This window comes from Anguilla rostrata, chromosome 9 (genome assembly GCF_018555375.3).
Source record: "Anguilla rostrata isolate EN2019 chromosome 9, ASM1855537v3, whole genome shotgun sequence".
NCBI classification, from domain to species: Eukaryota; Metazoa; Chordata; class Actinopteri; order Anguilliformes; family Anguillidae; genus Anguilla; species Anguilla rostrata.
The window spans coordinates 13,515,002-13,527,671 of NC_057941.1; the positions used below are offsets into that span (position 1 = coordinate 13,515,002).

The 12,670-nt window shown below is 41.4% G+C and overlaps 1 protein-coding gene across 1 annotated transcript; it reads left to right on the forward strand.

The window, feature by feature from the left end:
• The first annotated feature begins 2,463 nt into the window (after nt 1-2,463).
• Nucleotides 2,464-12,569, forward strand: LOC135262993 (SAM and SH3 domain-containing protein 3-like). Its single transcript, XM_064350505.1, has 8 exons — nt 2,464-2,712; nt 6,208-6,303; nt 7,934-8,056; nt 8,584-8,725; nt 9,023-9,174; nt 9,330-9,542; nt 10,115-10,265; nt 11,502-12,569. The coding sequence occupies exons 1-8, from the start codon at nt 2,656-2,658 to the stop codon at nt 11,708-11,710; spliced, it is 1,143 nt and encodes a 380-aa protein (XP_064206575.1). The 5' UTR covers nt 2,464-2,655; the 3' UTR covers nt 11,711-12,569.
• The last annotated feature ends 101 nt before the right edge of the window (nt 12,570-12,670 follow it).

Consider the following 12,670-nt stretch of genomic DNA (forward strand, 5'->3'; position numbering starts at 1 on the left):
TCAATCCAATCCAATGCAATTAAATATCCAGAACAAAAGTTCATATTGTGACACTGTTCTTTTTCTACATATGCCAAAACATAACTTCATGAGATGCCACCTGTCTTTATGCTGCACTGGTAGTAAACTGAATCGCTGTAACTGGTAACACTGGGCAGTTAATAATAGGAGGCTTCTCTTCACATCGCAGGAAAGCGAAACTGGGCCGATCTCCCACAAACAGGTGGTCTGAAAACACTGGTGGGTTAACAGCTCTGACTCATCTACCAGGCCACACATACACACACACCCACTCATACAAATTTGTCTTTGTTGATGGAGATGTGAGAAAAGCTGTATTTTTTTATATACTCTATAATGTACTGGACAAAGACATGTTTTTTTTTCTTGATTTGGCACTGTACTCCACAGCTATAGATTTGTAATCAAACAATTCACCCATACTTAAATTGCAGATTCTCTGCTTTTATTAAAGGGTATTTTTAAACATGTTGGTTCCACCATGTAGAAATAACAGCACTTTTTATATATATTCCGCCCATTTCTGGGCACCATGATATACATACACCAGATGTATGTTCTTCCTCACCCTTCCCAAGATGCAGACTATGGAGGGGTACATCCAGGATCCATTGGCTGCTGGACACGTGACCTTCCATGTTGCCAGCTGGCAAAGGCTTCTTCTTTCTTAGCAAGAATGGGGGTCTTCATTCGTGCATTAATTATCAAGGTCTTAGTCTGACACTATGGATATAGACTGTGGGTATAAGCCCGCTATTGGCCGATTATTTCATTCGGAATTTTCCTCCCCTTCCGCTATCTGCCTGTTACCGTTTTCAAGGGCACCGTTGCTGCATCCTGGGCTTAGCACCGCCCAAGACTAAAGATTGTGATTTGTTTAAAGAAGTACAAACAAGCCAGAGCGTTTTTTCCGCTATACTGGAATGATAATGGGTTGAGCCAGACCTTTCTCCAGTGCTGGCACAGCGCTGAAATTAAATGTGAAGATAGCTCTGGCTATGCGAGACTATCAAGGTCTTAACAAGCACAGAGAAATATATTATTGGTCACCTAATCTGAATTCCAGTTGAACATGAATTTCATATGCTGAAGAGAAAATTTAAGGAAACTAGGCCCCAAACCAGCAGGAGCTGAAGATGGTTGTAGTACAGGCCTGGTAAAACATCACCAGAAAAGATACTGAGCACCTGGTGATGTCTATAGGCCTCCAACTTCATGCAGGTATTTCATGCAAAGGGTATGTTAGGTTACAAAACATAAATATGTCACAAACGTTATAATGCCCTGTAATAAGGGGGCTATTTATAAAATGTGATGTAATTTCTACTCAGTCGTCGGAAGGGACGAGAAAGTGATCCAATCCAAATTTCTTGAGTCAGGGGATTAAAAGCCTGGCTAGACAAGAGCCTGCAATCTTAGCTGAAGGGCTGTGCCCAAGGGTGTCATTACTCATGTCACAAGTGGAGAACAGACTGGATACCTTGTTAATTCTGCAGGGACGTTTCTGTGATCTGCTCAATAACTGTGACATTTGTTCGCCTTCACTTTTCCACTAACCCAATGCCAAAAATAAGCTTGTAAACTGAGTCAGACAGTTTTACCTTTTAGTGCCGAAGGGCAAAGTCAAACACCTGGGCATAGACACGTTATTCCTGGGTCATTGGTCCTGGCTCATAACTACAGTCACAATCAAAGCCAGTTCATCCATTCTTATTTTGCTTAGTGAAACATCAACGCCATCCTGGTTGAACTGTCTCATTGCTCTATTTTCGACATAACCTCACCACTATCTTCACTTCAGCAGCATGTTTAGCTGCAAATTTCACACTTAAGGTTCATGCTTTGCATTTCCTGAGTAAAAGGCACAAATTTGACTGGTGTGAGAAGAACCTGTCAAGTCAAAGATATGAAGTAGTTAGTACTGATAAACTAAAGCTGAAACCCAAGGACTTTTTTTTTTTTACCTGTTCCAATAAATAAGGGAAATTTCTCAGTTGGAGATTTTTTCATGTAAATATCTTCATGTTCAAATGGATTTTTGGATTTTTAAAAATTATTATTCTTTACTCTTCTTTGTAATGAAATGCTCAAAAACATTTGTGATGATTTTGAAAGCCTTGACAGAGGCAAATATGTATCTCTTCACATGAGTGGTTTTTAAACAAGTAAATATGCTCTCAGTGTGTGTGCACGTATGGATAGGTGAATGTTACAATGTAGTTGCTGAACTGACAATGTAGTAAACAATGTCTGATAATTGCTATGTGAGTGGATATAAACCTGTTTCAACTGAAATTGGAAATTGCGACGTACAACAGCGTCTGCATTTCACTGTGGGTCAGCAGTTAAAACCTAGCAACAGATTTACGCCAGGTCTTTGACACTAGCTACCCAAAGGCATGCTTCCTGCTCTACCAGAATGCCATATTTGATACAGATACTTCCTGTGCAGTCATATCACTTCCTCTCCTCCTTTTGCTCCACTCAGAGTAACAACCTACAGTTTTCTTGTCTGTCTCATTTTGTCTGTTACTGATTACCACAGCGCTAGAGTGACCGGACCTTGAGTCGTCGTCAGTTGAATAGAGATACCCTCGTTTGCACGGCTGTGGAGAAATCACCCCTCTGTGTAGGATGCTTCGGCGGAAATCTTCCAACGCTTCTGAGAAGGAGCAGGGGCAGAAAAAGAAGGTGAGGTACTGGGGGCTGCTGGGGGATCAGAAGACAAGGGTTAAAGAGGTGGCTGTGACATTCAGCCACTTTAGAAGGGCTAAATGGGGCAATACTGCTCTTGAGAAAGATGAGGCAAATATCAAAATCCAATATAGTGTTTAATTGATGATGAAATAAATAAAATTCATTCATTTTGAAATAACAGGAGTAGCATAGGTTGGAGTGCAGTTCGTACGCAGGATTTTATGTTTAAAGTAATTATGTATTTGATTCTGTTTCTCAGCTGTCCACTCACTTGCAAATGTGCTTCAGATACTGACATTGTTCTATGGTATTTTGTGTTAATTTTATTTCCTCCAATAACACTGAACATTTATAGTGGCAGCATGTGAGAAACATGAACACTGATTGTGTATTAGTGGGTTTCACTGGGATCTTTTAGAGGTTAATTTTTTTTGCAAACAGGAAAACTAAGTGACAAAGGAACTCTGCCTATGAACACATACGTACCTATTTACAGGTAGTACGAGCACCACATCATGAAACAAATTCAAGTGATCTCTCTCTCTCTCTTTATATATATATATATATATATATATATATGCCAATTTCAATATATGACATGAAGGAATCCCTGAGCAGCCTTGTGAATGTTTACTGGCATGTACGATTAAATAGAAAACGTCAATAAATGCATGCACTTTCCTAGCTAAAGGATCAATACACCTACACATTGAGTCAAACGCAACAATGTTACATCAGCCAAGCTTTGGATTAAGAGGGACTGGTTTCCCTCCTTCTCTGCCCTAGCAGACTCATTTTGTACAATGTTTGTCATCAGTGTTGTCTGCTCCACTTCACTATATATCGCATCTCAGAACCTTCTCACTGCACCCAGTCGAACAGCCATTGCACTTTTGAAGCTGCTAATTTCACACTGTTATTTAGGGACAATCCATTACTCTTGTTGACAATTCAGCAGAAATGACTGCAAAGCAAAATTTCAGGTTTCACTAGACAATAGCCAGACTTATAAAGAAATTTTTGCTTGTAACCCACCCATTTTAATAATAGGTACTAATTATGATGATGACAGCATTTGATTTGTGTCCACTAAAGTACACTTAAATGTTACCCTGCGTTCAGATTATTAATAATGGCACCACATGAGAGAATTCCATGATGAAGAAATCAGCATTTTAATGGCACCTTGATGATTTTTTTAGTCTGGATGCAACTGCAGTGTTACATATCCATATCATTACAATGAATATTTTTCTTTTGTAAGTGGCACTAGAACTTCTTGTTTTTGGAAAGTGTTGTGTGCTGTATATATAAATTAAAAAAGACACTTGAACAAGTGTTTGGAAAAAATAAAATGCTATGAGTGCAGCAATTTGGTTTTTTCAGTTTCATTGTTCTTTCTTTCCCCACCCCTACTCCTTTTTTTCTGATTTCTGTGGTTGATGATAACGGTTTTGTGTGCTATTTGAGATGAACAGCGTTTCAAGAGGTCAGGACCAATTTGCAAGTAAAGAAATGAAAAGAAGAAAAACTTGTAGCAGGGAGCCGATGCTTCTCAAGGGCTTCCTGTCTAGATAGCTGCAGCTATACCCCGCCTACTCTTATGGTTTTCTCTGAAGCAGGAAGAATGGTCCAGATAAAGGTGCACAAACCACAGTGTGACTAAAAAAGTGATAGATGCATGTCTCAAACAGAAACCTCATTTTTCCGTGTAACAGTTTGGCAGATTAAGCAAAAGCAGGAGGCCTCAAACTTCTACAGTTAAGGAAGAATCATGCAGTCAGTGTGCTCCTAAATAACCATAGAAGCTGGTGGCTTAATTAAATGCCCAATGGTGTACATTTATAATGTATAGTGTTGCTCTTGTAGTCAATGGCAACACTGAAAAGCTAATGGTTACAAGGGTTCAGCTGCTGTTGTTGCATGTTATTGAGTTCATAATGATTATATACATGCTCTAAAAATTAATGACAGTGAACATTATAAAACCATTGATTTCTAAAACAGTAATAGCTCCCTTCTGTACATAATTGTCCGTATGTAATAGTCTGTAGGCCTATATAAATGACTTTCTTCTAGTAATCTGCATTTGCCTCAGGTGATATCAGAGTTGACATAATCATTAGAAACCAAAATGCAGTATAAAATGGAAATGATTTAGGATGCCTTTTTACTTTATTTACAATGTGATTTGAATTTCCAGTAGCCAATCTAAGTCAAACCATTGAAATGGTCAGAAAATGAAAGACCAGTAAGAACTGTTTGCTTGGAAGGTGTCATTTTCTTCCCTGTATGCTTCGCTTTGGTTTACAAGCTGGTGACCTTTGAGGCTGCCCTTGAGGCAATGCGTTAGGCGCTGATCTTAAGCGCGCTACCTTAGAGCTCTTCTGGGCAGGAACTCCGCCTGCAGATTTCTTGTAATCGGCGCTTTTCGCTGACGTGTGACTTTTTCTCAGGGCCCTGGTCGATTGATTTCTCTGCCTGGGAGAGTGAGCGCAGAGTACCTCCGGCACAGTCCCTCTTTTCTCCGTCAGCAGAGTTCAGACAGCCGAATGAGAGCGCAGAGCCTAATGTCTCACTCACACGTACAGTGTTCACAAAGACAAATGCCTCACTGTCACATGCAGCATTGGTGTTGCGAGCCCTGTAATAGCCAGAATAGACAGGGTTAGGACTGAATCATCCAGCTTGAGGCCAGTATGGATTTTTTTTTCTTTATCTTACTGTGAACCACTGTGACTTCTGTAAAGCCACTCTTTACTTAGAACCTGATTGAAAATGCTGAGCTCTACCAATGCATATAAAAGTACATTGAGCTCTGGCATTGAAGTGTTTCATGAAAGATCAAAGTGGCGCAGACATGGTTGGCTCTTGTATGGACATATGTCCCACTGACTCTTTATTTAAAATATGGAGATAATCCCAGTACTTGGGACACAACAGTCCCTAGAATGGTAGGGTCTTTTCCATTGTTTTAAGGTGCATGGATTTGGGAGAGTCATCATGTGGCAGGAGCCATGTGTCTGCAAATCTCTGTTGGGACCCTGCAGCTTCCTCTATGAATCTCAGAGTCATCCTACCGTGCCTTCATCTGCCTGGGCAGCAGACGCAGACATCCTGTCAGACCCAGCTAGCTTCCCCTTGGCCAACATGTGACGTTGCCCCAGAATTTACCTAATGCCCCAACAACATTATCAACTCAATTAAAACACGATACCACCTTGAGAGAACACTAGCACTAACATCAGCATTGCAACAAGTGTGAAGACTCCTGCGTGATCACTGTGTGAACCTGAGAGACTGCTGCATCAGACCAAGCCAGACAAATTGCGATACTTCTTGTCTGCTCTGAAATTCTGGGCAGTGATATGTGATGCAATTTTTCTCAGGAACTGAAGCAACAAGTGTGCGTGTGTGTGTTTTAACCAAATCATCCTCTTCACTGAGATGGTCCACAAGTTCTGTAAAAGCCCTTGTTTCTCTCAACAGCTCACTCTCCAGAGGTCCAGCAGCTTTAAAGACTTCATGAAGCCAAAGCCCTCCTCCCCCACAGTGGTAGACAAGCCATTTCCCCTGGAAGAGACTGTGAGTGTCTTTCTACCCATTTGCATGCCTTCCTACCACCGACTCTATTAGGTCAATTAGACAATTAAATCAAACACTTCATATTAAATTTAATGTTGAACAGGGCCAAAGAACTGTGAACCTGCATCCTTTCCCCTGTATTCACAATAAAGCTAGGTGATTAATAATTAAACAGATAGACCAACCAAGGCCCACTTTAATTCCACAATGAAAGATTTATTTGCATTTTCTTTTTTGTTTTTTTTTACAAACTATAGGTTGGCAAAGCAGTCTCATTCTGGGTGTACATTTTATGAAGGCATAATTTAAAACAAATTCTTCTAAAAGAGATATATGAACTATCAATCACAGCCAAAAGCAGCTCTTTGTATTTAATCGAAACAGTATCATACTGACCAACAAAACAACTCATTTTCTTCTGTTAACAGGATGTCATTATTTGAACTTCCCCTATTATAGAAACACGTATCCCATTTACTGAAACTTAGACTAAAGTTGAAACTGCATGCTTATTTTAAGCAAGGAAGAAGTATTGGTGAGCAGCCAAAAAAAGAATTGTGCAAATGTGACCATGGAAACGAGAACCCATCTTTTTGCACTTCCTCCTGCAAGTAAACACTCCCTGATTCAAGTACATTCATTGCCATAAAACAGCTCTGATCTTTAGGATGGCAGTGGAAGACAGATGAGAAAAAATGAAAGCTCTCTCTCTCTCTCTGACCATGGAAACGAGAACCCATCTTTTTGCACTTCCTCCTTCAAGTAAACACTCCCTGATTCAAGTAAATTCATTGCCATAAAACAGCTCTGATCTTTAGGATGGCAGTGGAAGACAGATGAGAAAAAATGAAAGCTCTCTCTCTCTCTCTCTCTCTCTCTCTCTCTCTCTCTCTCTCTCTCTCTCTCTCTCTCTCTCTCTCTCTCTCTCTCTCTCTCTCTCTCTCTCTCTCACTCTCAACCGCATTAAGTAGTACAAAGGTATACACTGTAAACAGGATGTCCTCCTGCTAGTCAGCCAAGCAGGAAACCTCTGAAGTGTAGTCTTTGCAGACACATCAGTTCATTAGAGTTAATTACTCCTAATGGCTGTACATGCTACAATGATGACGTTAATGCTCAGAACATCCCTAACAAGATTAATGTGTGGCGCATGCACTCACACCTGCCAAAAAGGCCTTTGTAGCTGTCAGCCTTTTTCCCCTCACACTGGTGATTGGACATGCAGCAGCAACATTCTGGCTGCAGTCACAGAAGGAGGGGCCACGAGTCACCATGGTGACGGCGCACCGCACTCAGCCCCTCGAGACCCGCCTGTGACGCACCAAGCATCAGAAGCGAAGATTTTACCAGAACTGCCTGCCAACAGTCTCCTTCTTGTGCCTCCAGCACTCAAGCGGTGTTCCCCCACTGCCAACCATGCAGGATTCTGGGTCCGGTGTATGCACATGACCTTTAAAATGCTCTCAGGGCGCAGTTTCTACACAGTGTCACATAAGTATCCAGGCAAACACCGTTCATGTACGAGAAGCCATCCAAACAGACTCCATTTCTGGCTGCTTCTATTTTTAATTTTGAGATGGTAAGATCGTGTTAAGCCTAAACTGCTGTGGCTCTATTCTTTATGATCCAGGAGGTCCCAGAGGATTCTGGGAAGAGCACAGGTAAACTAGGGAAGACGTGGCGGGCCGTCATCTCACGCACCATGACCCGCAAGACCTCCAAGATGGTCCAGAAGGCCCTGGCAGAGGAAGGGGTGAGTCCTGACCCCCGGCACTCATCCCCCTGAACCATTGATATATTGTCTCTGAATTAAAATGAGCTTGGGATTAAATAATTAATTTTGCAGCATGCTACATCTAAACAAATTGTGTATTCCACTAACATGCTGAATCTGCCCCAGCTCATACACATCTCATGGATGTGGATCACTAATTTTCAGAGAGAACCTGTTCTTACAAAGTCTAGCCTGAGTCAAGTAGCTCCCTCTGCTGGATGAAAGTGCATAATCAGGGAAAAGCACTTCACAGAAACGGTAGACTCAACTTAAAAAATTTAATTTTTACACCATTATAGTTTATTTTAAAAGAGCAAAAATGTTTAATGTAAAGATCAATTAATTCTTAAGATTACCTTTAAGATGAAGATTCCCTGGGTATGGTTCAAGGAAATAGGTTTCCTTCAACCATGTATTGCAGAACTCTGATGCAATACGTGTGTCATTTAAGTGCCCAGGGGCATGTGCAGATGTCTCTGAGTGTTGGAATCTGGTGTGTCTGGCAGATGGAAAGCACTGAAGAAGGTTCCATGTCCCCCTTGTCTTTCGATGGGATTCCTGACCTACGTCCAGGACAGCGAAGCTCTGTGTGTTCCACCGAGTCAGAGGACAGACTGCACAGTCCCCTGCAGCGCCAGATCTCAGGCTGTAAGTCCCTCCCCCTCAGTAATAATAGCCAACCCAAACCCCTTCCTGAGTTCGGGATTGGCAATTGTGCCTCTTGCGTTTCCAACGCCACACCAGCATACCTGGAGCACTATAATTGAAGGGCCATGCATTCTTCTGATGCAAGGCTATAGGTTCAAACCTGTAGTAAGCACCTCTTCCAACTAACTTCAGCCCAAGGGTTTCCCCTGTTATTAATCCCAACACCTGGATACATGCACTAGTGCTCTTTGTGTTGGCAATTAAAGTTTTCCTATACCCTGTTGCTCTGATGTGCAGGTGGAGACAGGCACAGTCTGGATAGCGGCTACAGTCAGAGAGACAGCATGAGGCTAGAAGACGTCCCCTACAACGGCCCCTTCTGTGGCCGCGCGCTCGTCCACACAGACTTCACTCCCAGCCCCTATGATATGGAGACCCTCAAACTCCAGGTGAGTTTTGCACCACTCAGACTTCCTGTGAGTCTGTAACTAGCCTTGCAGTCAGTTGAATGTTAGCTGGAGTCTTTCTGGTTGGCTTTACCCTCTTTGTCATGAAACCTTGGAAAACCTTCTGAAAAATGACCTTTCTATTGTCACTCCTGTAGAAAGGGGACATTATCGAGATCATTGAAAAGCCCCCCGTGGGCACCTGGACAGGGAAGCTCAACAACAAAGTGGGCTCCTTCAAGTTCATCTATGTCACTATCCTACCTGATGAGGCAACACCCCCCAGGCGAAGGAGGAGGAGCCACCACAGTAAGAACTGTAAACCCAAATCCCAATCCCTGGAGGAGGTATTGGAGAGGATCAACCTGACAGTGAGTACACTACTGAAAGCTGAAAAATGCACAGTTATTTCTCTGCTTCTCAGTCATGACTAGTCCTTCAAGATTGAATTGGAGAAATGATCACAACATTGTAACTACATTGTAAATGTAATGTACAGTATATAAGCTGTATGCACAATACATTGACTTTGTGTCCCACTTTAGTCCTAGATCTCACAAAGTGGAAAAGAAGTGCAAAAAAAGTAGAACCAGAAACATTTCAGCCCAGCTATTCTAAAGATCAAATGAATGGTTTTCAACATTCAAGACTGACATTTCAACATATTCTTCAAAACAATTGACCCTGAAGAAGACATCATAGCTGTTGAAATGTCAGTCTTGTCTTGAACTATTCATTAAATGTGCTAGCTACAAAGCTGGAGGGCTTTTTAATTTGAGTACAAGCCACACTTTGATTTGATGTGGCTTGCTGGGAAGTAATTACTTAGTATATGAAAGTGGGAAAGAACTTTAAGGAGTGCATTGAGCCAATGAAATGCAGTTAGTATGGTCACCCTCAGCTCTAGTCCTCAGGGTGCATCTCTCTGTCCATCTGTCCCCAGGAGCTGGGCTCTCTTCTGTCCTTCCATGGCTTCCAGAGCGTGGAGGACTTCAGGGGGCTGAAGGAGTCGCATCTTAATGAGCTCAACATCACAGATCCTGAGCAGCGTGTCAAACTCCTGACTGCTGCTGAGCTCCTGCTCGACTGTGACTGTACGTCCACCTCATGCTGCACCACACCTCCACCATTGTACATTCTGCCAGACTATCCCTCATTGTTACACCTTTACACACTTCTAGACTGTCCATCATTGATACACTGTTGCATATTGTTGGATTGTCCCTCATTGTTACACTGGCTCACATTGATACACTGTTGCACACTGCTGCACTGTCTCTCATTGTAACAATTTTACATACTTCTATACTGTAGCTCATTGTTACACCTTTAAACACTGCTAGATTGTCCCTCATTGTGACACTGGTTCACACTGCTCGACTGTCTCTCATTGTTACACCTTTAGACACTGCTAGACTGTCCCTCATTGTTACACTGTTACACACTTCTAGACTGTCCCTAATTGTTAGATTGAATTTAGAAAAGTGTCTATTTTTTTTCAGTCTGGGCCCAGCAGTCATCTACATAAAAAGAACATAAGACTTTATTAAATCTGTTATTGGATTTGTTTGTTAGGCAATGATGTTGATTAAGTGCAAAGAACCTCATTTCAGAGGAACATTACTATTCTGCGCACTGAACTGTTGTGGCTCTACTCTTCACAATTTTAGAAAATTTGTAGCAATCCTTAGCAAAAATCTGTTGCACTCATTATAACATGAACAGATAGTTCATAGTGTTGTCTCCATTCACCCCATGTACAGCTCAGCTGCGTGGTTTGTCACCTCACCCTGAGGGCAGCCTCATCAGCCAGTTCTGCTCTGCTAATGGCACCAGGACTGCTACAGTTCACATGGCACTAATAAGCTGTAACTAATAAGCTGAACACACGCAAACCAATTAAATGAGGGCAGGATCCATGCCTTGGCAGCCATGTTAAACCTTCATGTTCAATTGCCTAGATGACATGTTGTCAATCAACTGTGCATGCTTTACACTTATTGTATTTTTGGACAACACTTTCCCCTTCAAGATAATTAATGCAATTAAATCCTTGATATTTGCATTTGTTTTATCCTGTCAGTAATGCAATGATAGAGGGAATTATGGTAATGGTAAACCCCTTATTTAACACCAAACCCCTCATTTAACATTGCAGGACAAAGGTGGAATGTGGTGTACCTTGGGATGCTCCTTTACAGTAATTTTGCCTGTTAAGGCAGGAAGGGGGGGGGGGGTCTGTGCCAGAGATCTGAAGCATAAATACAAAGGGCAGCTCAGAAGCAGTACTGGCACAGTCTTGGTGATAATGACCAATTTCTACTTCACAGCTGAGGGTGAAGATGAGGTTGTGGAGGAGGGGGCCACAGAGGAAGAACCAGATATGCCCCGGGATTCGGGCTGCTTTGAAAGCACTGAGAACCTGGAAAATGGCCGTGAGGATCCAGACATGAAAGCACAACTGGAGAAGGAGTCAGAATCCACACTCAGTGGGATTCTGGAGGACATGGAGGCCCTGTCAGTGAAGGAGGAGCCCTGAGAGTTGATTTGGATCAAACTTACACGACATCTCCTGAGATGGAACATTTGTCTTGGTCAGGACGGGGCACTATTAACTGAAGGACAAGAATGTCCTGAAAAGTGACCACATTCTTCTAATACTGAACCAAAGGCATCATGAAAGTCATGTTTAATCCAGTGTTAGGTTTTTGAAACGATTTTTAGCAAGGGGTTTATGTGTGGAGGTACACCTTCATGCCTTCATGTCTTGAAAGCATCTGCAGCACAAGACGAGAAAACCCTTCCTTTGTTTTCCTAAAGAATATTTTTCTGTGCTAAACGGCCTCTACATTAACCTTCTCTAATATAAATGCAGTGGAAGAGTTACAAAAGAGGCATTGTGCATTTTTACCTGCACAAACTAGTACAGTCTGTTATTGTAATTAATATTCTGTTATTGTGTGGATTGCAATGTTACATTTTTTTGTAGAGATAAGACTATTAACATATGTCCAAAAGGCCTCCAGGAAAGCATAAAGGTTTTCAATGTTAAAAATAGGCTAAAAATAGTATCCCATTCAAAATTAATTGTAGTATAACTTGCTGTATAATATTACACACCTTGTTGTGTGACATACTGTTTCCTCTGGGGTCAAGTAAAATTTTCGACCAACCATTACCTTCAATATCTACGTTTACAGACTATAAATGTATATATTTTTATGTCCATCACGTTTCAATTTTACTGATGATATAGTATTTTATATCGACATGTCTGTCATTTTTACTTTTTTGCTTGTACATGAATTCAAATTCTTATGAAAGTAATGTTTTCCTGAGTAATAACTTTTTCTGTAGAAAGACTTGACAAATTTAATAAAGGGTTTAATAAAGTAAAATAGTTAGTTTTGCTTCTAAATATAAAAGCACTCACCAAGGTAATAGAAGTGCTCAGAAATTAAAAATGAACTTTTTTTTTACTTTTCATAACTGTAATAGC